The 26,325-nt window shown below is 40.3% G+C and overlaps 1 protein-coding gene and 1 pseudogene across 1 annotated transcript in view; one reads left to right on the top strand and one right to left on the bottom strand.

Annotated features, from left to right (window-relative positions):
* The first annotated feature begins 1,481 nt into the window (after nt 1–1,481).
* VWA3B (von Willebrand factor A domain containing 3B) overlaps nt 1,482–26,325 on the top strand; it is a 173,392-nt gene continuing 148,548 nt past the window's right edge. The window contains 5 exon segments of the mRNA XM_067006887.1: nt 1,482–1,677; nt 12,015–12,113; nt 18,148–18,194; nt 21,833–22,083; nt 24,052–24,211. Coding sequence (XP_066862988.1) covers nt 1,482–1,677; nt 12,015–12,113; nt 18,148–18,194; nt 21,833–22,083; nt 24,052–24,211 — 753 coding nt within the window.
* Nucleotides 15,166–17,267, bottom strand: LOC131765067 (polyadenylate-binding protein 4 pseudogene; annotated as a pseudogene).

The raw sequence follows: 26,325 nt of genomic DNA, 5'->3' as shown, positions 1-26,325 counted from the left end.
GCTACACCCCCCACCAGCTGTGAGAACTGGGCAAATTAGTTAAGCACTCTGTCTTGGTTTCCTCATCTGTAAGATGGGAATAATAGTACTACCTACCTCATAAGGTTATTGTAAGGAAAAGTATATACTACACAGAACATCAAGTTAAATAAATGTTTGCTATGCTAATAATACTTCTAACTTCTTTTCACAAAACCTCCCCAGCGTGGGTCCGATTGATTTCATTTTTTTTTGCGGTCCGCGGGCCTCTCACTGCTGTGGCCTCTCCCGTTGCGGAGCACAGGCTCCGGACGCGCAGGCTCAGCGGCCACGGCTCACGGGCCCAGCCGCTCCGCGGCATGTGGGATCTTCCCGGACCGGGGCACGAACCCGCGTCCCCTGGATCGGCAGGCGGACTCTCAACCACTGCGCCACCAGGGAAGCTCCTGCTTGATTTCTGTTTGACTGAATTTGCATGTCATAACACTGATACTTTCAGAAAATAAGGTTAGAGTTTTAGAAATGGGAAAAGTTTTTCCATTGTTGAAAAATGTTACATTCCAGGGAAACACATTTATATGCATTGCACATTCTAGATACAGAGGGAAGCAGAGGTTTCTACTCTTTCTCCAAGTCATCAGGCCCTGCCTGAGGTTGCAGTGAGTGGATTAAGATTACATTACAGTCAGGCTCCTCCTACCCTGTGTGTACACCAGCTATGTTTAGGCAGGTCAGGATCAGTTCAGCGTGTTGTATATTGCATTGAGTCTGGTTGGTCCCAGAACAGCTGACTACATGAGCCAGAACGTTCAAGTACAACTTTCGAGTGAAGTCCCAGAGAATGAAACATGGGAAGGTGAGTCCCTGTATTCTATAAGGGCTGAGCCTCTGTCCGGTTCCCCCCATGTCCATAGCTCCCAGTTTGCCACTCCACCTGAGAAAAAGTTTGTTTCCTTTCAGCGTTTTATCCTCTTTATCCTCTTTGGAAGAGAAAGGTCAGGTGTGGTTATAACTGGAATACTGATGTGTCATGAAGGTTCAGGAGCGAATGTTTATTTTCCAAAATGGAAGAGTTTTGTATTTTTCTGATTATAAAATTAAATCTTGTTTTAGAACTGTTTAAGTAGTGTAAAAGTTTAAACAATATAGAAAAGGCGTAGACTACACATGCTTCCACCATACAGAGAAAACTACTGTAAAAATTGGCATATATCTTTCTACATGTTTTTTTGAGGGTCTGTGGGTATACACATGTAGATATTGAGTTTTATGGATACCTTCTGGATACCTTATGGATGCCATACATGTAAATATCTTCTTTGCCAACAAATATACAGTTCGTCTTATAATTTTTACCGGATAGAATTCCACTGAATAGTTACACTGTAATTTATATTAAACCAATCCTTGGTTGATGTTAGATTGTTTCCAAGTTTTCGGGAAGTCTGATGTTGACAATTGCCCTTACAGGAGGTCCCTATGCCTTCGATCCTAGTTCAGAGATGGAGGTACCAGGCTCATCTTCCACCATCTCTGAGCAGCAGCTGCGGTGGCAAGGGGGACTGAGCCACACCGGAACAGACTCGGCCAAGCAGAGTCTCATCTCTTCTGAGGAATGGCTTCAACTGCATGGGCTTAAGAGCAATCAATTGACCTTGAAACAGATTTTGTCACAGATCGGATTTCCACGTTGTGAAGGTATAATACTCACAAAGCAACACTGGCTGGAAAACCCAACCAGCACGCTGCCCTTTAGCCTTTGAGGAGGTCGCATCAGTTCTGAAGGTCCCTCAACAGCACAGGTCTCTGAGTTTATTTTGATCTCACATCCTTATGGGTAGAAAAGGTTTGTGCACGGACCCCCAATATATGTATCAATATGTTATTTAGATGTACAATCATCAATCCACATATTAAATATTAATAATGCTTAATTTCATTCTTTCTTCTTTTAAAGATGAAATAAAAAATAAATAGGATTTATACCCCTTGTACCCCGCAGATGTCTTGCTCACCCCCTGGCATATGCAAACCCTTTTGGAGGCTGTTGATTAGAACGATAGCTGTGTGTGGTTTCAGGGAGAACATGCTATTTTCCTGTTGTGACCTGCCTGTAAATGGTCCAGTATTTTCTTAAATGTCTTGGTTAGAATGTTAGTTTTCAACTCCCAGGAGTACTGCCCTCCAACAGGGAGTATGGAAATGTGTGAGGGTTTTTTTTTTTTTAATGACATGTTGACTTGAGTCGCTACTGAAATGTAGGGCCTGGGGACCAGGGACACTGAGTGTCTTACACTGTGTGATTGCCCATGCATTGGGACTGTGCTGACCCACATTTCAGTAACACCCCGCCTGAGGGAAACATGCCTTCAATCAGGGCAATTTTCATTACGAGGATTTTATTCTGAATTTGTCAATTAATTAATCAATTAAACATATTTTGTGAGCAGCCATTAATACTGTGTTTTTCACATTTTTCACCAGTTCCCTTGACAGCTTTGTTCCATGCTGGTAATAAGGAAGATCTAGGGGATGTGGGTGTTACAGACTGATCTGGGGGCCCATCCTAACGGCAAGGCCTTGCTCTTCAGGGCTCAAGCTGTGCTTTCTTATTTATCCTTCCACAAAGGCTAGTACAGCCTACCCTGTACCATGTAAATACCTTTTAGATGTGGGGGAGTCTGCCAGAGTCAGGGTCTGTGGGATTCCTTTATAAAGAAACAAACTGAAAGCAGTTTTATCTCATGTTTCAAATAATTATAATTCAGTCATTAATACTAGCAAAATAGCAATTCTTTATATTTTGTCAAGGATTTTTCCATTTAAGATCATGAAGGATATTGCTCCGTAATTTTCTTTTCATGTCCTTGTTAGGTTTTGGCATCAGGATTATGGTGGCCTCATAAAGTGATTTGGAAGTATTCCCTTCTCCTCTATGTTCTGGTGGTGTTTGTATATGATTAGTACTATTTCAACTTTAAATGTTTGATAGACCTCACCAGCGAAACTTATCTGAGCCTGGAGTTTATAGGAAAAGTTTCATAAGAAATTCAATTTCTGTAATTGACATAGAACTATTCAGGTTTTCTGTTTCATCATGTCAGTTTTGGAAAGTTGTGTTTTTCAAGAAATTTGTCCCTTTCATGAATGTTTTCTAAGATATTGACAAAACATTGTTCAAAATATTCCCTTAACATTTTTTAAATACCTGTAGAATCAGTAGTGATGTTCCCTCTTTCGTTCTTGATATTGATAATGTGTTTTCTCTCACTTTTCTTGATAAGTCTTGTTAGGGGTATATCATACCTCTTTTCAAAGAATCAAAGTTTGGGTTTGTTGATTTTTTTTTTTTTCTATCCATTGTTTTCTATTTCATTGATATCTGCTTTGATCTTTATTATTTATTTCCTTCTACTTACTTTGAGTTTAACTTGCATTTCTTTTTCTATTTTAAGGTGGAAACGTAGATAATCGATTTTAAATCTTTCTTCTCTTCTCATATAGGTATTTAAAATTATAAGTATTCCTCTAAGCATTGCTTAGGCTGAATCGCAGACATCTTGATAGGTGGTGTTTTCATTATTATTGAGTTTAAAGTATTTATTTCCTCTTTTTCTTAGATTCATATTCTTAGATTTCTGAGATTCATAATCTTTTTTCTTACATTCATATTTTTTAAGAAATGCATTTAATTTCCAAATATGTTAGGACTTTTAAAGATATCTTTTTTGTAGTTGGATTTCTAATTCACTTCTACTGAGGTCAGAGAACATCTATTAGTCTTTTAAATTGACTGACATTTAACTTATGGCCCAGTGTGTATCTTGCTGCACATTTCATACATGCTTGAAAAGAATGTGTATTCTGCAGTTATTAGGTGGTATCTATAAAGTTTAATTAGGTCAAGATGCTTGATAGTATTGTAGAGATGTTCTATGTCTTCAGTGTTTTTTTTTCTAGTGAATTTGTCCATTTCTCCCTTCAGTTCTGTCAGTTTTGTTCGTGTAGTTTGAAGCTCTAAATGCATACACATTTAAGATTTTCATATCTGTCTGATGAATTAGCAAATTTTAATAATTTTGAAATGTCCATCTTTATATCACATGGTAGTCCTTGTTTTGACATTTACTTTGTCTAATATTAATATAACCACTACAGCTTCCTTGTGCTTCATTTTTACATGGCATATATGTTTAGACTCTTCACTTTCAAATTATCTGTACTCTCTGTCTTTAAAGAGTGCCCCTTTAACCCAGTCTCATAATCTGTCTTTTAATTGTAGTTTGGGTCTCTACATCTAATGTATTGACTTAGTTAGATTTAGGTTTACCATTTACTGTTTGTTTTCCATTTGTCCCATCACTTTCTTTCCCCTCTGTTTCTCCTTTCCTGACCTCTTTTGGGTACATTGAATATTTTTGTATTTCATTTAATTCCATTTTTGTTTTCCATTTGAATTGCAATAGGATTTTAAGGTATACCGTTTTTAAAAAAATAAAGTTGTTTTAAAAAAAATTTTATTTATCTTATTCTTGGCTGTGTTGGGTCTTCGTTGTGGTGCACGGGCTTCTCATTGCAGTGGCTTCTCTTGTTGTGGAGCATTGGCTCTAGGCACGCAGGCTTCAGTAGTTGTGGCACACAGTTTCAGTAGTTGTGGCGTGTGGGCTCAGTAGTTGTGGTGCACGGACTTAGTTGCTCTGCGGCATGTGGGGTCCTCCCGGACCAGGGTTTGAACCTGTGTCCCCTGCATTGGCAGGCAGATTCTTAACCACTGCGCCACCAGGGAAGCCCAAGGTATACCTTTTTGCATTGCATTTTCAGCGGTTGCTCTAGTGATTATATCCGTAACTTGTCACGGTCTGGTAAAAGTTAGCTTTGCACTACTTCATGTAAAATGTAAGAATCTTATAACAGTATAGCTCCACTTATCCCCCACACCTGTCCTTGGTGTTATTGTTTTAGTATATTTTATTTTTACATATATCATAAACCTCACAATCCAGTGTTATAATTATTGCTTTAAAAAGTCATTTGTCTTTTAAAGAAATTGAGTGGGGAAAAAAAGCACCTTAAAATCCACATATTTACTGTTTATAATATTCATCCTTCCTGTAAGATTTGAAATTCTATCTGGTGTTTTCTCCTAAAGAATTTCTTTTAAGCATTTCTTGTAGTGCTGGTCTGCTGGTGACAGATTTTTCTCAGTTTTTGTTCATCTGATATTGTCTTTATTTTTTTCTCTTTCTTTTGGATGATTGATTGATTGACATTTTTAAAATTCTGAAGTGATATATTCACAGGAAGTTGCAAAGATAATATAGACAGATCCCACATACCCTTCATCCAATTCTCCCACTGGTTACGTCTTATAAAATCATAGTATAATACCAAATCCAGGAATTTGACATTGATACACTGTGTGACTAATTCTATGTAATTTTATTTCCTGTTTAAATTTGTGTATGGGGTTTGGTGGAGAGACAGACATACAGATAAATAGAACAAAACAGAGGACCCAGAAGTAGCCCCATATAAGTACAACCAGCTAAATTTTAACAAAGATAGGAAAGCAATTCAAAAGAGAATGGATAGTCTTTTCAATAAAAGGTGATGGAGAAATTGGGTATCCATAGTCCAAAAAAATCAACCTTATACAAAAAATAAATTAATCACAGGCTAAATGTAGGGTGTAAAATCATAAACGTTTCAGGAAGAAAAGGGGGGAGAAAAACTCTGAGACTTAGCAAGATCTATACAAGAAAAAACATAAATTGGATCTCATCACCTGCGCACTGAGAAACTCTGTTAAAAGGATGAAAAAAGAAGTTACAGACTAGGAATATATAACTCTGAAACACGTATGTGACAAAGGACTTCTGTCTAGAATACATAATGTGTAACCACCACCATAATCAAGATACAGAACCGTTTATCACCACAAAGATCTCCCTTGTGGTACCCCTTTATAGGCATACAGATACTCTATCTCCCCAAATCCTTAACTCCTGGCAACCACCGGTCTGTTTTTCACATCTATAATTGTCTCATTTAGAGACTGTTTATATATATGGAATCATATAGTACATGACCTTTTGGGATTGGCAGCTTTTTCACTTGGTATTGTTTCTTTCAGGTTCATGTATCAATAGTTTGTTTCTTTTCATTACAGAGTAGTATTCTATGGTATGGATGTACCACTGTTTGTTTAACCAGTCACCCATTAAAAGACATCTAGGTTGTTTCTAGTTTGGTGATATTACAAGTAAAGCTTCTATGAATAATTGTTTACAGGTTTTTATGTGAGCATAAAGTTTCACTTCTCTGGGATAAATGCCCAGGAATGCAATTGCTAGGTGGTATGTTAAGTGTATGTTTTGTTTTTATTTTGTTTTGTTAAGAAACTTGCCAAACTGTTTTCCAGAGTTGTACTATTCACATTAGTAATATATGAGGGATCCAGTTTTTCCACATTATATCAGCATTTGGTATTGTCACCATTTAAAAATGTTAGCTGTTTTAACAGTTGTGTAGTGATATTTCACTGTGGTTTCAATCTGTATTTCCCTAATGTCTAGTTTTGTTGACTACTTTTTCATGTGCTTATTTGCTATATATCATCTTTGGCAAGATAAATGTTTCTTCATGTCTTTTGATTGTTTTCTAATTAGATTGGTGTCTTAAATGTTCATTATGTATTCTAGTTTTCTGAGATTTTTTGTCATGAATGGGTGTTAGATTTTGTCAAATGCTTTTTCTGTGTCGTTGAAAGGTTCATGTGCCTTTTCTTCCCTAGCCTGTTAATTTGGTTGATTATATTGATTTTTGAATATTGAACCAGCCTTGTATCCTGGAATAACATGACTCCATCATGTTCTATAATTCTTTTTATACTATATATCGCTGAATTCTACTTGCTAATTTTGTTTTAAGGAGTTTTGCATCTGTGTTCATGAAGGATATTGGTCTGTAGTTTCTCTTTTTTTATACTGCCTTTGTCAGGTTTTGGTTATCAGGGTAATGCTGGCTTCATAAAATGAGTTGGGAAATGTTCCCTTATCTTCTATATTCTGGAAAATATTGTATAGAATTTAATTCTTTCTGTTCAGTAGAATTATCCAGAGAACCTATCCAAGCCTGGGGATTTCTTTTTCTAGAAGTTTTTAAATTACAAATTTCTTTCCTTAATAAGGTATAGGACTATTCAAATGATCTATTTTGTATTGAGTGAGTTGTGGTAGTTTGCGTTTTTTGAGGAATTGATTCATTTCATCTAAGTTGTTTAATTTATGTGTGCAGAGTTGTCTGTAGTATTCCATTATTCTTTTGATGTCTGTAGGGTTTTAAGCGATAGTCCCTGTTTCATTCCTGGTATCAGTAATTCATGTCTTCTCTCTTTTTATCTTTGTCAGTTTTGCTGACAAAGTTTGTTAATTTTATTGAGCTTATTAAAATACCAGTTTTTAATTTAATTGATTTTCTGTTTTTCTTTGTTTAATTTCATTGATTTCTGCCTTGATCTTTATTATTTCCTTCTGCATGCTTTGGAATTTATTTTGCTCTTCTTTTTCTAGTTTCTTCAGGTGGGAGCTTTAGATTATTGATCTGGGACTTTTCAGCTCTTCTTATGTCAGGATTTAGTGCTATAAATTTCTCTCTTGAGACTGCTTGAGCTGTGTCCCTCAAATTTTCATATGTTGTATTATCATTTCATTTCATTACCAATTCATTTCATTGTATATCATTTCAGTTAAGAAAGTATTTTTCATTTCTGTTGAGACTTCTTTGATTCAAGGATTTTTTTTTTAGAATCATGTTATTAAGTTTCCAAGAGTTTGGAGATTTTTCTCTTACTTTTTGCTATTGATTTCTAGTTTGTTTCCACTGTGGACAGAGAACATATGCAGCTTCAATCCTTTTAAATTTTTCGAGGTTTGTTTTCTAGCCCTGGATATGGTTTACCTTGGTATATATTCTGTGGTACTTGAATGTGTATTCTTCTGTTGTTGTATGGAGTATTTTAAAAAATAAATGCCAATTAGATCCTGTTTATGATGGTGTAGTTGATTATTCTTGCTGATTTTCTGTTTAGTTATTCTATCAATTGTTGACAGGAGTGATATTGAAATCTCCAACTATAATTGTGAATTTGTCTGTTTCTACTTTCAGTTCTATCAGTTTTTACTTTACATATTTGCAGCTCTATTGTTTGGTGCATGTACATTTAGAATTGCAAAGTCTTCCTGGTGGATTGACACTTTTATAATTATATAATGTTCTCCTCTATCCTTAGTAATATTCTTTCCTCTGTAGTTTACTTTTTTAACATTAATATGGCCAATCCTGCTTTCTTTTTTAAAATATTTACATGACTTATCTTTTTTGTCCTTTTACTTTTAACTTATATATTATTATATTTGAAGCAAGTTTTTATAGACACTGTATTATTGGGTGAGTTTTTAAGTCCTCTTTTTTTTTTTTTTTTTTTTTTTTTTTTTTTGCGGTACACGGGCCTCTCACCGCTGTGGCCTCTCCCGTTGCGGAGCACAGGCTCCGGACGCGCAGGCCCAGCGGCCATGGCTCACGGGCCCAGCCGCTCCGCGGCACGTGGGACCTTCCCGGACCGGGGCACGAACCCGCGACCCCTGCATCGGCAGGCTGACTCCCAACCACTGCGCCACCAGGGAAGCCCTTTAAGTCCTCTTTGCCAATCTCTTTTAATTGTTGTATCTAGACCAATTATATTTAATGTAATTATTTATATGTTAGAGTTTGTCTGACATTTTATTTTTTGTTTTCTGTTTTTTTCCTCTGTTTTCCATTTATTTCTTTTTCTTGCCTATCTTTGGGTTACTTAAACATTTTTCAGAATTTAAAAAAATTTATCTTTAGTATTTTTTGAATGTATCTCTTCACACAGCTCTTTTAGTGGTTGTGCTAGGTATTACATTATAAATATGTAACTTACCAAAGTCTACTGGTGTCAGCATTTTATCAGTTTGAATGAAGAATGGTAACTATTTCCCTTTATGTCCCTTTAATCTCCTCATTTATAATATGCTTTATTAGTTTTCTTCATACATTGAGAATCACATTAGGCTGTACTATACTTTTTGATTCAACCATCAAGCAATTTAGAAAATTCAAGAAGAGAAAGTCTGTTTTATTTACCCATATTTATGCTTACTGTGTTCTTCCTTCCTGATGTTTCAAGGTTCTTTCTTTTATCATCTCCTTCCTGTTTATAGAACTTCCTTTATTCTGTAAGAATAGCTCTGCTGGCAACATTGTTTTTTCTTTGTCTGACAATATCTTTATTTCTCCTTCATTCCTGAAGAATAATTTCACCAGATATAAGATTTGGGATTGACAGTTCTTTTCTTTTAGCACTTAAAAGACATTGTGCAACTTCCTTCTGGCCTCTGTGATTTCTGATGAGAAATCCACTGTCATTAGAATTGATTACCTATATTAGTATGTAAATGTTTTTACCCTAATGTTTCTTTATTCAGTTCATTACATCTCCTTTATACACTTTCATATCACGTCCTCATTTTTAATCTCTTAGAAGAATTTATGCATTTTACATCTGTTGATATTTATCATATTGGAAGTTAAAACTAAAACCCTTAAAAATATTTATTAATTCATTTAAAAGTAACAAACCCGTTATATGTTAACATAACATTTTTAAGAAAAATATGTTTTTAAAAATAAAGATGGTAGTGAGAAGAGTGGCACTGTTTTACATTTTTGCAAGTCCCTTTAATATTTGTCCCAATAGAAAACAGCTGGATTCTCATATCTGCTTTTTAAAAAATAACAGCTTTATTGAGATGTAATTCACATACTATACAGTTCACCCATTTAAAGTGTACAATTCAATATTTACAGATATGTGCAACCATCATCACAGTCAACTTTAGAACATTTTCATCACTGCAGAAAGAAACCGTGTACTTCTTAGCTATGCACGCTGCCCATCAGGCCCCAGCCCAAAGCAGTCTACTTTCTGTCTCTATAGATTTTCTTGTTCTGGACATTTTATATAAATGGATTCATATAATATGTGGTGTTTTGTGACTGACATCTTTCACTTTTTAAAAATTAATTAATTAATTAATTTTTGGCTGAGTTGGGTTTTCGTTGCTATGTGTGGGCTTTCTCTAGTTGTGGCGAGTGGGGGCTACTCTTTGTTGCGGTGCATGGTCTTCTCATTACGGTGGCTTCTCTTGTTGTGGAGCACGGGCTCTTGGTGCGTGGGCTTCAGTAGTTGTGGCACATGAGCTCAGTAGTTGTGGCTGGCAGGCTCTAGGGCACAGGTTCAGTTGTTGTGGTGCACGGGCTTAGTTGCTCCGCGGCATGGGGGATCTTCCCAGACCAGGGCTTGAACCCATGTCCCCTGCATTGGCAGGCGGATTCTTAACCACTGCGCCACCAGGGAAGTCCCTGACATCTTTCACTTAATGTGATGTTTTTAAGATTCATCCATGTTGTAGCATGTACCAGAACTTTATTCATTTTATGGCCAAATAAAATCAGGAGATGAATTGTATGGATATTCCACAGTTTGTTTATCCACTTACCAGTTGATGGGTGGAGAGCTGATTTCTATTCTAGCAAGCAGTTAACTTGGTTGGACTCAAACTCCAAACTCTGCCTCCCTTATTAAATGAATGCAAATCTCACCAATTTCCTTTTTTCAAGGATTAATGCTACTCCAGTTTCTGCCTGTTCTTGATTGCTCTCTAGTGCCTTCAAGTAGCTATTTTAATATTTTGTCCAGGGCTTATAATTTTTTTCTGTGTGAGAGTTAGCCAATAAAATCTACTTCACCATTATTGGATGGGGAATTCACAATGCTTTAATTTTAATTGGCAATACAGCTATGGAGCCTTATATAGATTCATCTTCTTCAATTCTCAGAAAATAGCCCTCTCTCCTGACTCCAGATAAATGTCTTAGGTAAAGAGAGAATGCTGCTGGTGATTTGAAGCTGCTCTGTAAATGTCTGTCAAGATGTTGAAATCTTAGAAATGAAGATTTTAAAGATTGAGAGATTTATTGAGTGAGGTTATTGCTGATGGGATTGAAGTATCCATTCTTTGCTCTTTACTATTATGGACATTGAACTTCAAGACTTGTGAATTTTATCATTCCCGGTGATTTGGGACCAAATCTGGTCTCTGAAATTCAGCTTTGCCCCTTCTGCCTTTCCCAAGTAGGCTGTGATCCTGCCTCCCTAGAAAGGCAAAGGAAAGGAAGTGTTGGATCGAAGCGTACCACCACTCTCTCTACCACCTTTGGGACTTAATAATACTAACAATAAGAGCAACAATAAAATAATTATCACAGTAAAACAGCTCCATGAAGCCTTAACCTCATCTCTGTCCTGCCAAGTCATAATTAGTCCTTGAAACCTTCCGTTAGTTCTGCGAAGGAGTAAACATATGTTTCAGGAAGCACTGTACTCCCATTCTGTAAGCACTGTGTCTAGCACATAGCGGGTGCTCAATGAGTGTTCATGGGATGGATGTTGAACAGCTGAGCATATGCTCTGAGAAGAAAGTGGTCTTGACATCCTGCATGAGTGTTCTGACTCTATTCCCTGCTTGCTTCATCTCACTCATTTATTCATGAATTCCCCACTCGAGAGAACAGTAGTTAATATCTAAGTTTAATTTTTAAAATTCTGAAAACTAAGCCCAAGTCCTGAATAGAAGACTTCCGGAATTAAACACAGTTTCTGTCATCTTTTTGACCTCTGCCTTAATCATTCTGGACAAAAGAACCAGGAGACAAGAAACAAACCCTGTTCTTCCTCCCCATTCATTCATGCATTACAGGATTTCACATGTCATAAACAGTCACATTTATCATAGCACCTAGAAATACTTCATTATCTAGAACAGAATACTAAGCATCACGGATTATTGGTGTCCCTGGGGATATAATCTGATGTCAGAGACTAGCACTTTGAAATAAAAATAAGCGTTGATAATGTACCATTTTGACTGCTTTTCTTTATAAACATGCAGATTATGTGACGTCTCTGGGGAGACTTGTGGCTTCCCGGCATGCAGACGGCCTGTTTCCACGGATCTACACAACGGAAGATGGCAGAGTGTACAATGTAAGTCGGAGTTCCCTCGGTGGCCAGGTCCTGGGACACGCTGCTGAGGTCTACATGGAGAGGCAGGCAGGCCAAGGCCTTATCAGGGCTGGAGGATTTCTTCTGACTGTGTGTAGACAGTGGTGAATGTCATGGCCCAGGAACTGGGGAGAGAAGCACTTGACCCGTTAGAGATGAGAGCAGAAAGGTCTTGACCAGAGGTGAAAACCTTTGCATATCAACACTTTGTTTTGCCTGGAAAATAAAGAAACAAAGCAGTATGACAGAAGTGAGCTGAAAGGCAAGCGCAAGCTGCTGTTATCTGGTAGATGCTCTAGGAATAGAGGACCCCTGATGCAGGTAGTAGTGGACAGAGATTGAGCGGCACCTCTTACTGGAGTCCTTCATTCCCAGCAATTCAACACGTGATCCCTGCGTGCCCTTAACACATCAGGCGCTGTGCACACCCCGGCCACCACAGGGAGCTCCAGAGACACACATCCCATCATGTTGCTTCATGGATACTTTCTCATGTCACTGTACATTCATGTACCACCTGGATGGTTATTTCTTAACATTTAAAAAAATGTACATTACTTTTATTTTTATTTTATTTTATTTTGGTGGCACCACGCAGCTTTTTTATCTGAACCACCTCAAAGTCAATGTGGCAGTATTGAAAACGTCTGTCTTTGCCATCTAATTCCACCCGCACGGCCCCTATGACATGGCCCCACTCTGGTTTCTGTGTTATGGTAGAGGTTTGTAGTAAGTGCCGTGAAACTCTGGCGAGGGAGTTAGGAATTCTGCCGACACGGGGGCGCGGGGAGGGGGCTGGGATGAGAACGAAAGGAGTTGAAGGCAGAGGGGACAGCATGAAAGCGTAGAATTACATGGTGTGTTCCGGGGACACATCTTCCTTAACCATTTAGGTGTTTGGGGGTGTTGTGAAGATTGTTAAAAGTTGTTGTTTTTTTAAGTACCAGATCTTCTAATGTCTGACTCTTCACAGCATAGGGCACACTTTTTTCTTATTCCTTTTGTCTGTCTCCTGCCTCCCTACACCCTGAAAGCTTTGCCTTGCACGATCTTGCCTGACCTGTGTGAACGATGCTTTATTTGTAAGTCACCTTTCAGAGGCAGCCCCTAGGGTGTTGGTGGCAGCTCTGGGCGATCAAGCGGTCCAGGTACAGGGGAGCCTGGCCTGAGAGACAAGAGGACAAAGGACAAAGGCTGTGCGCGGGAGGATGGGTAGTGGGGTGGCGTCCCTTAGAGGAAGCCAGGCACATATGCTGGCATGTTTAGAAGCATTTTCAGAAATATCTTTGCCCTATTATGCTTAGGCAAATGTTTCAGCGAGAGTTTTTTTTTCATCTGCCTTTGCTGATCTCTCTTTTCTTCTACCTAATTTCTCCCTCAGCCCAACCCAGTTTTCTCTGGAGTATCTAAATTTTATCTAGATTTGTTGAATGCAAATTTTTTAAATTTAATTTTTATTTTTTATTAGAGTACATTGTTGATTGACATTGTTGTGTTAGTTTCAGGTGTACAAAGTGATCTAGTTATACATATACACATATCCATTCTTTTTCAGATTCTTTTCCCATATGTTATTACAGATTATTTAGTAGAGTTCCCTGTGTTATACAGTAGGTCCTTGTTGATTTTATATATAGTAGTGTGTATGTGTTAATCCCAAACACCTGATTTATCCTCCCCCTGTCACCTTTCCCCTTTGGTAACCGTAAGTTTGTTCTCAAAGTCTGTTGAGTCTGTTTCTGCTCTGTAAATAAGTCCATTTGTATCATTTTTAAAAATTCCACATATAAGTGATATCATATGATATTTGTCTTTCTTGTCTGGCTTCACTTAGTATGATAATCTCTAGGTTGAATACAAATTTGATGTCATTTATGAAACGATACAATTCAACGCCAGATGCAAATATGATATAGATGCATTTTTTGTTATATTCATTTGTTTTATTTTTCAGATTCCACATGTGATTTACACAATATTTGTCTTTCTCTGTCTTATTTCACTGAGCATAATATCCTCCAGATCCATCCATGTTGTTGCAAATGGCAAGCTTTCATTATTTGTTATGGCTGAGTAATATTCTATTTATGGCTGAGTAAAATTCTATCTGGGTAATATTCCATTCTATTGTGTGATATATGTATATATATATATATATATATATCACATCTCCTTTATCCATTCATATGTTGATGGATACTTATGTTGCTTCCATATCTTCCATTATCTGGCCACTGTAAATAACGCTGCTATGAACATTGGGCTGCAGGTATACCTACGAATTAGTGTTTTCATTTTCTTTGGATATATACTCAGGAGAATTGCTGGATTATATGCCAGTTCTATTTTTAGTTTCTTGAAGAACTTCCATACTGTTTTTCATAGGGGCTGCACCAATTACATTCCTACCAACAGTGTAGGAGGGTTCCGTTTTCTCCATTTCCTGAGCATTTGTTATTTGTGGTCTTTTTGATGATAGCCATTCTGACAGGTGTGAGCTGATATCTCATTGTGGTTTTGATTTGCATTTCTCTGATGATTAGTGACGTTGAGCATCTTTTCATGTGCCTGTTGACCATCTGTAAGTCTTCTTTGGGAAAATGTCTATTTAGATCTTCTGCCCATTTTTTCAATTGAGTTTTTCTGTTTTTAATGGAGATTTTTCTCTTTATTGAGAAATTTAAGACTTGGGTACATCAAATAAAATCAATTTCTGGGGGAAAAAAATCAAAACTCACAATAGAGGGCTTCCCTGGTGGCGCAGTGTTTGAGAGTCCGCCTGCCAATGCAGGGGACATGGGTTCGTGCCCCGGTCCGGGAAGATCCCATGTGCCGCGGAGCGGCTGGGCCCGTGAGCCATGGCCGCTGAGCCTGTGCGTCCGGAGCCTGTGCCCTGCAACGGGAGAGGCCACAACAGTGAGAGGCCCGTGTACCGCAAAAAAAAGAAAAAACTCACAATAGAAATAAAAAGTTAACACTGTCTCCATATCAGAACCCAGAGAATATAATCTTTCAATTGAAAAATTCTAGGCGCTTCATAATTGACCTTTTGATACAAAATGACCTATTAAATTTGCAATTTGTGGTTCTTGGTGTTGAGGTCCATAGGACAAGCTAGGGCATCTTCAAACCTTGAGCTGAATTCCATGAGGGGTTATTTGGCTTTTGAATCGGTTTGTCCTTGTCTAAGAGGTAGCAGCAGCAACAGTGCCCACCTTCTGGGCACCTTCTTTCTTGGCATGATGAGCCTGTAGGCCGCCACAGCTTCATCCACCTTGGAGCGGAGAGACTCGCCGACTCCAGCATGTGCAGCAGCTCCGAGCTGTCAATCTCCAGCAGCACCCCCATAATCTTCCCGGCCAGGTTTGAGTGCATCGTCTGGATGAGCAGGAACAAACGTTCACCCAGCATCTGCTTCTGTTGCTGGGGGTGGGGGGGGCGGGTGCTGCGGCCAGCATGGAGGAGGTCAGCGGCTCGTGCCCCTGTGCATGGACCACCGGCTGGGGTGCCTACAGGGGCTGGATAGCAGGGTGAGAGCTGCGGACACTGGAGGCGTACTTGTAAGGTGCAACAGCCCGAGCAGCAGTGGCAGCAACAGCAGCACGAGGTGCTAGGTTCTGCCCAGCTGCGGAAACACCTCCAGACTGGCAGCTGTCAGTCAGCCCTTGCTGGGCGGCACCAGCCCCACCAAAATCCATAGCCAAGCGGTCTGGGCACTCAGACCTGACTCTGAGTGGTAGTAGGGAGGCCGTAAGAGGCCGGAGCATTACCAGCTGGAGCCACATGGTGAAGGGCTGGACGACGCCCAGACTGGCGTATAGCACTTGGCATTCCCTGGAAGCCTTGAGGTCTCCCACCTTGCTGCCAGCGTGGATTAGGCCTCATCTGTGCTAACTGGCTAGGTAATACGGAGGTCTTCCCTGAGCCTGTGGAACTGCTGGCACAAAGTAGCCCCCAGTTGCAGGCTGGAACTGATTTAAGATGGCGTTGGCAGGGAGCGCTCTAATCCCGACAACCCAATGCACATACTGGTAGGTCCGGTGAGCCTTTCTCTCTTCCTTTCTCTGGGCCAGGGCGACATGCAGTGGCTTGGAGCCCATGACGAGTCTGTTCATCTCTGTGACTGCTTTGGTTGCCTCTTCGGGGGATGAGAAGCAGACAAAGGCAAACCCTTTGCTTCTCCCATCCTCCAGCATCACCTTAGCACTGCTGATTGATCCAAAAGGAGAGAACTTTTTCCTTAACTTCTCATCATCAATGGCGTCATCCAAGTTCTTAATGTAGAGATTCACCCCCTGATAGCGACTAATTCTCTCCTGTTTCAGCTGTTCAGATTTTCGCTTTAACTCGGCCTGCTGTTCCACCTTCTTCTGTGCACGGCCGACGAAAATGACTTTCCCACCGATTTCTTTTCCATTCATCTCTTCCACGGCCTTATTGGCATCCTCGTGCTTTTCGTAACTCACAAAGCCAAAGCCTTTGGATTTCCCACTGGGATCTCTCGTCACCTTGACACTTACCAAACTGGCTGAACAGGTCTTTCAGACTCTCATCTTCCACCTCTGCCCCAGAGTTTTTGATATAAACACTGGTGAATTCCTTGGCTTTGGCTCCAAGCTCAGCTTCCCGCTCTCTTCGAGACTTGAATTTGCCCACACACACTTTGTGGTCATTGAGGAGCCTGCAGTTCATCTTCTCGATGGCCTTGTAGGCAGCCTCCTGGGTCTCGAAGTGGACAAAGACGTAACCCTTAGAGCCGTTCCCAGCACACACCACCTTGCGGGACAGAATGTTTCCAAAAGCAGAAAAAGTATCATAAACTGCCTTGTTATCTATAGATTTGTCCAGGTTTTTGATGAAGACGTTTCCCATGCCAGATTTTCTCAAAGAGGGATCCCTCTGAGACCCCATGTTACGAGTTGGCTTTCTCTTATTAATCACATCAAAGTTCAGGGTATCCAAAGCCCGCTCAGTGTCAGCCGGCTACCGGAAGTTTGACGTACGCATAACCCAGGGAGCGGCCGGTGAGCGTATCGCGGCAGACCCAGCTGGACAGCACAGGCCCTGCAGGACTGAACTTTTCGTTCAGCACGGCCTCGGTGACGTCCGAGTGCAGGTCACCCACGTACAGGGAGGCCATGGGGTAGCTGCTGGCTGCAGCTTTAATCTCCCCACCACTCTGAGCCCCGCCAGGAGGACTTCTTACAGGGGCCACACAGGACAAAGGGGGTTTCCGCTGGGAGCCGTGGCCCGTGCCGTGGCTCACAGGTGGCAGTGAAGCTCAGAGAAGCTGGAGTCGGCTCCGAGGGGAGGGCCGGAGAGGAGTCTGGGGGCGGCTCGGAGGAGACTGCCAAACCGCAGACAAAAGGTTCTCAAAAACAATACGGCCCTCCCTGGGAGTTTGCAATTTTCAGCTGTCCTGGTCTGGAAGCTCCCAATTTCAAAAAATGAAAAAAATTAAAACGGGGACTGTCCTCCAAATTACAAAAGTTCTTCCAGAGGCCACCCCGTAGTGCCCACGGCGGCCTCCAGAACGTGCGTGTCTCTATAAATATAGACCTCGGGCTCCCGGTGGTTTAAGATTACGGCAGCCCAGCCCGGGGAAGAGGGTAACCAAATATTTGTCGGTGCCGACTCGGCAAGGCCCCGGGCTGCCCGAGCGCGCAGGCGCCACCCACGCCGGGCAGGCGAAGGGCAGCGCGGACACGTGCAGCGCGCAGGCCAGCGCGCGGGGTGTGGGTACGTGGCGCGGCCGGGCGGCGTGCGGAGGTGCGTGGACGCGGGCGTTCGAGCGGCTCACCGCCGGACCGACAGGCGGGGACCGACGGACGCCCGGGGGCGGCGGCGGCCGCAGCGTGGGGCAGGCCAGAAGCGTGCCAAAGTGACTTCCCCGTGGGTTCTCTGAGGAGGATTCGCTCTTTTTCTTTCTTTCATTCTTTTTTAAAGATTTAAAAGCGTTTCCGGGTATTTTTTCCTTTTTTATCTTTTTCTGTTTTTTTTTTTTTTTTTTTTCCTTCAAGCTGCTAGGCCTGAAAGCGTCGGAGGCTGCGGCGACCCGGGGCGGAGAGTGAGTTGTTTGGTTTTTGATATTGATTTGTATGACTATATATTTTGGATATTAATCCCTTATCAGTCATATCATTTGTAAATATTTTCTCCCATTCAGAAGGTTATCTTTTTATTTTGCCAGTGGTTTCATATGCTGTGCAAAAGCTTTCCAGTTTAATTAGGTCCCATTTGTTCACCTTTGCTTTTGTTTCCTTTGCCTTAGGAGACAGATTCAAATAGATATTGCTGCGATTTATGTCAGTGTTCTGCCTATGTTTTCCCCTAGGAGTTTTATGGTTTCCAGTATTACATTTAGGTCTTTAATTCATTTTGAGGTTATTTTTGTATGTGGTGTGAGAAAATATTCTAATTTTATTCTTTTACAAGTAGCTGTCTAGTTTTCCTAGCACCACTTATTGAAGAGAATGTCTTTTCCCAATTGTATATTCTTGCCTATTTTGTCATAAATTAATTGACCATAAATGTATGGGGTTTATTTCTGGGCTGTCTGTTCTGCGTCATTGATCTACGTGTCTGTTTTTGTGCCAGTACCATATTGTTTTGATTGCTGGCTTTGTAGTATAGTCTGAAGTCAGGGAACATGATACCTCCAGCTCTGTTCTTTTTTTATTTTCACTTTTATTTTTATTTTTTAAACATCTTTATTGGAGTATAACTGCTTTACAATGGTGTGTTAGTTTCTGCTTTATAACAAAGTGAATCAGTTATACATGTACACATGTTCCCATATCTCTTCCCTCCTGCGTCTCCCTCCCTTTCTATCCCACCCCTCTAGGCGATCACAAACCACCTAGCTGATCTCCCTGTGCTACATGGCTGCTTCCCACTAGCTATCCACTTTATACTTGGTAGTGTATATATGTCCATGCCACTCTTTAACTTCGTCACAACCTACCCCTCCCCGTCCCCATATCCTCAAGTCCATGCTCTAGTAGGTCTGTGTCTTTATTCCTGTCTTACCCCTAGGTTCTTCATGACCTTTTTTTTTTCTTTTTCTTAGATTCCATATATATGTGTTAGCATGCGGTATTTGTTTTTCTCCTTCTGACTTGCTTCACTCTGTATAACAGACTCTAGGTCCATCCACCTCACCACAAATGACTCAATTTCATTTCTTTTTATGGCTGAGTAATATTCCATTGTATATATGTGCCACATCTTCTTTATCCATTCGTCTGTTGATGGACACTTAGGTTGCGTCCATGTCCTGGCTATTGTAAATAGAGCTGCAGTGAACATTGTGGTACATGACTCTTTTTGGATTATGGTTTTCTCAGGGTATACTGCTCAGGGTAGTTCTATTTGTAGTTTTTTAAGGAACCTCCGTACTGTTCTCCATAGTGGCTGTATCAATTTACATTCCCACTAACAGTGCGAGAGTGTTCCCTTTTCCCCACACCCTCTCTAGCATTTATTGTTTCTAGATTTTTTGATGATGGCCATTCTGACCGGAGTGAGATGATATCTCATTGTAGTTTTGATTTGCATTTCTCAAATGATTAATGATGTTGAGCATTCTTTCATGTGTTTGTTGACAATCTGTATATCTTCTTTGGAGAAATGTCTATTTACGTCCTCTGCCCATTTTTGGATTGGGTTGTTCATTTTTTGGTTATTGCCAGCTCTGTTCTTCTTTCTAAAGATTGATTTGGCTATTCGCGGTCTTTTGTGTTTTCATACAAATTTTAGAATTATTTGTTCTAGTTCTGTGAAAAATGCCATTGGTATTTTGATAAAGCTGGCATTAAATATATAGGTTGCCTTGGGTAGTATGGTCATTTTAACAATATTAATTCTTCCAGTCCATGAACACAGAATATCTTTCATCTGTTTGTGTCATCTTTAATTTCTTTCACTAGTGTCTTAATAGTTTTCTGAGTACAGGTCTTTTACTTTTACCTCCTTAGATTTATTCCTAGGTATTTTATTCTTTTTGATGTGATAGTAAATGGGATTGTTTTCTTAATTTCTCTTTCTGGTAGTTCATTGTTAGTGTATAGAACTACAACAAATTTTTGTATACTAATTTTGTGTCCTGAATTCATTGATGAACTCTGGTAGTTTTTTGGTGATGTCTTTAGGATTTTCTATGTATAGTATCATGTCATTTGCAAATAGTGACAGTTTTACTTCTTCCCTTTCAATTTGAATTCCCTTTATTTCTTTTATGTCTGATTGCTCTGGCTAAGACTTACAATACTACGTTGAATTAAAGTGGCAAGAGCAGGCATCCTGGTCTTGTTCCTGATCTTAGAGGAAATGCTTTCAGCTTTTCACCATCAAGTACACTGTTAGCTATAGGTTTATCATATATGGCATTTATTTTGTCGAGGTATGTTTCCTCTGTATCCACTTTGTGGAGAGTTTTTTTTTTCTATCATAAGTGGATGTTAAGTTTTGTCAGAAGCTTTTTCTGCATCCATTGAGATGATCATATGATTTTTATTCTTCAGTTTGTTAAAGTGGTGTATAGCATTTATTGATTTGCAGGTACTGAACCATCCTTGCATCTCTGGGATAAATCCCACTTGATCATGATATATGATCCTTTTAATGTATTTTTTTGATTTGGTTTGCTAATATTTTGTTGAAGATTTTTGCATCTATGTTAATCAGTCATAAGCCTGTAATTTTCTCTTTTTGTGATAATCTGGTTTTGGTATCAGGGTGATGCTTGCCTGGTAGAATGCGTTTGGAAGTGTTCTTTCCTTTGCAATTTTTTTGGAATAGGTTGAGAAAGATAGGTGTTAACTTTTCTCTAAATGTTTGGTAGAATTCACCTGTGAAGCTATCTGGTTCTACACTTTTGTTTTGGGGGAGTTGTTGGGTTTTATTTTTATATTACTGATTCAATTTTATTACTGATAATTGGCCTGTTCATATTTTCTATTTCTTCCTGGTTCCATCTGGGAGATTCGTGCATTTCTTCTAGGTTGTTCATTTTATTGGTGTGTAGTTGTTCATAGCAATCTCTTATGATCCTTTGTATTTCTGTAGTGTTAGTTGTAAGTTTTTCTTTTTCATTACAGGTTTTATTGATTTGGGCACTCTCTCTTTTTCTCTATGAGTCTGGCTAAAGTTTTATCAGTTTTGTTTATCTTTTCAAAGAACCAACTCTTAGTTTCATTGTGATTTTCTATTGCTTCTTTAGTCTCTATTTCATTTATTTCTGCTCTGATTACTAACTCCGTGTTTTGTTTGTTCATCTTTTTCTAGTTCCTTTAGGAACATTTTTCCCCTCTGCCTTTGCTGATCTCTCTTTTCTTCTACCTAATTTCTTAAGGTACCCCTGAGCATTTTCAAATAAAAATATTTCTGTAACTAGAAAGATTAAACACAATCTGGAAACACATTTTTTTAAAAAGAGTGCTATATTTTTGAATAGATTTCATCACCATGTTTTCTTCTATGGGGAATTATCCAAGGGTTTTTCATTTGAAAGATTGGAAGACTTCCTCCTGGATTATGTGGAGTTTGAAGGATCATCTATGAAACTGTTATTAATGTACAGTTCTTGATGGCATAGCCCATGACTCATTGGGCCCTATTGTTCCTGGTTGCAATGTGGTTCAAATGACTTGATTTGGTGTGCTTTTATTAATTTTATTTTATTTTGTTACTTTTATTTTCATTAAGTTGACAGCCAAATCAGAACTGATCTATCAGTATGTGGAACACTTAACACAAGCTGTGGAGAGCTACAAGCAGCGGATGGACTGGCTCACCAGCAACAGCGGGCAGATATTTGGTGTCATCTTGGAACAGTGCATCACCATAGTGCTGGATTTTGGCGGCATGCTGGAGGAGGAGATCAAGCTGTGCCAAGATGCTCTAATCATGGTCCTCCAGGAGCAGGTGGCTCACATAGCCAAGTTCAATATCATATGGTGAGTTCCCATAGGAAAGGAGTATTCCCCTGAAACTTCATGAGCAATTTTCATGTATTTGGAGTTAAGGAGCATAACTGACACAGTTAGATCTGTGGGGAGGGAGGAGCTATAATCTTGTAATTTCCTAGAATATATCATTCTAGCAGAAGACCCACAATGAGTAAATCTTAAAAACTTTTATCTGCTTTGTATATGGCATCTTAGTTTTCAAATTATTAGAGACTTTAAAACATTCTTTCCTTCAGTGTATGGTATGGCAAGGTCAAAATATAAGGATATAAATTCTTAAAATTAAAATTCCTTCACACGTTTTAGACTTTAGGTTCAATAATGAATTCCAATGTCACAAATTTCACTGCTTTTCAGATTGAGTTTGCAGCTCAAATTGATTTTCCCTGTAAGTTGACCCCCTTTAATCAGAACAACAGGTGGCTGGCTTTATAGACTTTCCCATATTTCAGAGTTTTCACAATCAATTTTTTACAGATTCTTGGATTCAAGAGAATTTGGACTTCAGCACTGACTTCTCATGTGGAACAGTGGCTGTACTTCCCTGACAGAAAACATCTGGATGAGAGGGACATCTATCTAATCGAGTTTTTCTTTTTTTTTTTTTTTTTTTTTTTTTTTGCAGTATGCGGGCCTCTCACTGTTGTGGCCTCTCCCGTTGCGGAGCACAGGCTCCGGACGCGCAGGCTCAGCGGCCGTGGCCCACGGGCCTAGTTGCTCCGCGGCATGCGGGATCTTCCCGGACCAGGGCACGAACCCGTGTCTCCTGCATCGGCAGGCGGATTCTCAACCACTGCGCCACCAGGGAAGCCCGAGTTTTTCTTTTTTAAGTAAAATATTTTCAGCTAAACAGATGACACCTATGAGGATGCTGCCTAATTATGTTCTATCCCAGGTTTCTATTTCTGTCACAGTGATATTATTGAAGGAACTAAGTGATTAAGTCTGCAGTGCTTTAGCTTCCTTGGAAATGTGTAGCATAGATGCCACTCAGCCAGATTCTCTACCCAAAGGGCCACACAGAGGTAAGGCAGCCTCTGTATCTGGAGGTGGGCTAGGAGGGGCAAATCAGGCTGATTCATTTAGTCCAGGATTCACATAATTCTTATAATTATACATTCATAAGTGATTCATAAAATTCGTTTAATTATAAACACAGAGATAAACTCAAGTGGCCCTGTTTCTTTGGGGTATTCCATCACGTTTCTAAGCTCAAATTAAATGATTGAATCAAAATGTCCCAGGATTTAAAAACTTATGCTCTGCTGAACTCAAAACAATACTATTTTTGATCCAAAAAAGGTAACTGATGGGAATCTTTCAGAACAATGAAAACAATGTAATAAAAGAATTAGAAATAAAATTGTGGAGTAACAAAATTGTTGCTGATTTGCAAATCTTAAAGCTGTGAATCCTTATAAACTTAACTATTCACAGAAGACAGTTGCATCTAAACCTTCCTATTTATGAAAATAACTTTCCTCAATAAGTTTTTTGACAGTAAAAATTTTTTATTGAAATATAGTTGATTTACAATGTGGTGTTAGTTTCAGGTATACAGCAAAGTGATTCAGTTTTATATATGTATATATATATATATATTCCTTTTTAGATTCTTTTCCATTATAGCTTATTACAGGATATTGAGTGCAGTTCCCTGTGCACGTTCCTCAGTAATTTTAATGCAATTGTTAATGTTTGAATTTTTGAGATTTTAAAATTATCCTGTAAATGTTGTTTTTCCCAGTCAGTACAGCTTATGGAAGGTCATAGTGCTTTGGAAACCTGCCTTAAACAGCTCGCCTGTTTTCTCGGTACCTTTGAGAGGGCTGGGAGCTGTGTTTTCTTTCTCTCAGCTCTGGTGACATTGGGTGTCTTGCTGCTCGTAGCTGTGAGTCTGAGGGGTGACAGCTACATTGACCACTGCCAGTGACAGCCCCATACGGTCCCTTTCAGGGTTTCTCAAGAGCCTGTGAAATGGCAGGAAGGTGCTGTTCCTGTGACGGCACGATCCATAGCCGCTGCCATCAGCTGGGTTGAGAAATCGCCTTTTGAGCTGGCTCTGAGACAGACTCGCCGCTTAGACGCTCTGCTGGAGGCGGGGAAAGACGAATCGGTAAGTGTGTGTCCATGTCTGCTCCCACGTCAGGAAGGGGCCTTTGCGCTTATTCCTTCACACTCAGTATCTGCATACTGCCTTCCAGCTGAGCTTGGGCCCTTCCAATTGCATCCCACAGAGACTGCATCCTTGGTGTTCAAGAGCCCCAGCACTCGTAATCCTGTTCACCTCTGAATTTGGACCCAATTGATAAATAGGTGACAGGCCCCAGATGGGGATCAAAAGGGCATCTCTGGTGATGGCAGGGCTGGACCAACCAAAATGAGACTCTAACACCTGAGCCTGGCTGGGCTTCCCCTGGGGGGCGTCATGGGGCCGCAGGGCCGACCCTCATTTAGCCACTGCCAGGAGGGCCACGTGCTGCTCACAGCCCCCGGGCATCGAGAAAGGAAAGGGAGTGAGGCTGCGAGTGTGCATCTCTAATGCTTCAATTCCGCTCTTGCTCTCCTGACAATTAGATAAACCCGTCTCTTATGGGAGGAGAGGTTGGAAGACTCATCCCTGAACCTTGAGGATGAGGAAACAGGGTTTCCCAGCATCCATGCTCTGAATCTTTCCCAGTTCCTCTTCTTCACTGATGGGTCCATCATGTGCTTTCCAAGGTGAAGTGTATCTCAGTCAGTGTGTCATGTGTTCTTGAATGCTGATGCATTCACATAAGCTTTTTGATAGGGACCTTTTGGATATAAAGCTTTACCTGAAGGAAGTGATTAACTGGTGGTGTTTTATATCTCTTTTAGCCACAAGAGTGTGTGTTTTTGTGAGCAGCTGTAATGGTGGGACTGTTAAGGGTAGTGACAGGTTAGAGAGGAAGTACTCTGGGCACATGAGGTCCTTAGGCCAGCCTTACTCCCAGGTAGGGATAGGTCTGCTTTCTTGTGGGATACAGATGCTGAACTAATCCTTACTAATTGATTACTATTAATTAATACATAATAGCTTCTTCCACTCTGGAATCCCGGGGATTCTGCAGGTTTCAAGCTTTACTCTGCTGCATTAAGAAGTCCTTTCTTGGGCAAGGTGGCCATGTGCTGGCACCTTGAAAGGAGAGCTCCCAGTGGTCACCGGACTGTGTTTATTGATACTGAGGGTGATGGTTTGAAATTGGAAACATACTGTTTATCCTCAGAAAGCCAGAGGAACAAATGTTTCCCATTAAAGAAGAATGAAATGCAAGCAACTTTGTTCTTTGGCCTTTTAAGTTTGTTTTAACATCTGTAAAATTTCAAATGTCTGAACACCTTGATAAGCATTCAAGAAATGGAATTATTTCACAGGCTCTCGGATGTGTGCGCGCGCGCACGTGTGCGCGTACATGGGTACTCTCCTTCTTTGTCTGTTTACCTGGCTCCCCGGTCATAGGTGGCTCTGGCAACCCGACCTGACTGCAAGATTTCCTGGTGACCTTGACTTTCTATTTCACTTCCCTCTGGTTTGTATGTCTCCTTTCTCTGGGGGGTTTTTCCCTAGCCCAGGAAATGTGTAACAATTTAGTGAGTTCCAGGGAAGTTCTGTAGAAGAGGAATAACCAAGAAAGAAGCTTCCAGGCACTGGTCATCAAATGTCACACGAAAACTCTTGAGAAGAGACCAGGGGTATGAAAGATGCTAAACATATTCAGACCATGGTATTCTCCACCCAGAGCTTATATCTGGCGGTGGTCCTGAGGAAAAGTTTAGTAAATGCAACTGCCTCACATATAAAAATGGCATGCTCTGTGTCTTATGAGGAGTAAAGAAAAGCATGCATGGGGACTTCCCTGGCAGTCCAGTGATTAAGACTCCACGCTTCCACTGCAGGGGGCATGGGTCTGATCCCTGGTTGGGGAACTAAGATCCTGCATATCTTGTGGAGCGGCCAAAAACAACCCCAGAAAAGCATGCGTTAGGGGTGGGGAGAGAAACGGTTCCCATAAAGACCTGCTGCTCTGCCCTGAGCCCCTCATGTCCACCCCAGTGAGTTTCCAGTTGATCCATGTGGCTGCAGTTTGCTATGAACAGAAAGGATTTAAGGCTTAAGAAATGTTTTGAACAGTAAATCTAAAACCCCAGTCTTTTCCTGCTCATGATAATCTGCTTTGAGTTTTCATCTCCCTCCGTGAGTGGATCCTG

Source organism: Kogia breviceps, chromosome 11, assembly GCF_026419965.1.
Source record: "Kogia breviceps isolate mKogBre1 chromosome 11, mKogBre1 haplotype 1, whole genome shotgun sequence".
Classification (NCBI taxonomy): domain Eukaryota; kingdom Metazoa; phylum Chordata; class Mammalia; order Artiodactyla; family Physeteridae; genus Kogia; species Kogia breviceps.
The sequence above is the reverse complement of the archived record's forward strand: the minus strand, read 5'-3'. Positions and strand labels throughout refer to the sequence as shown.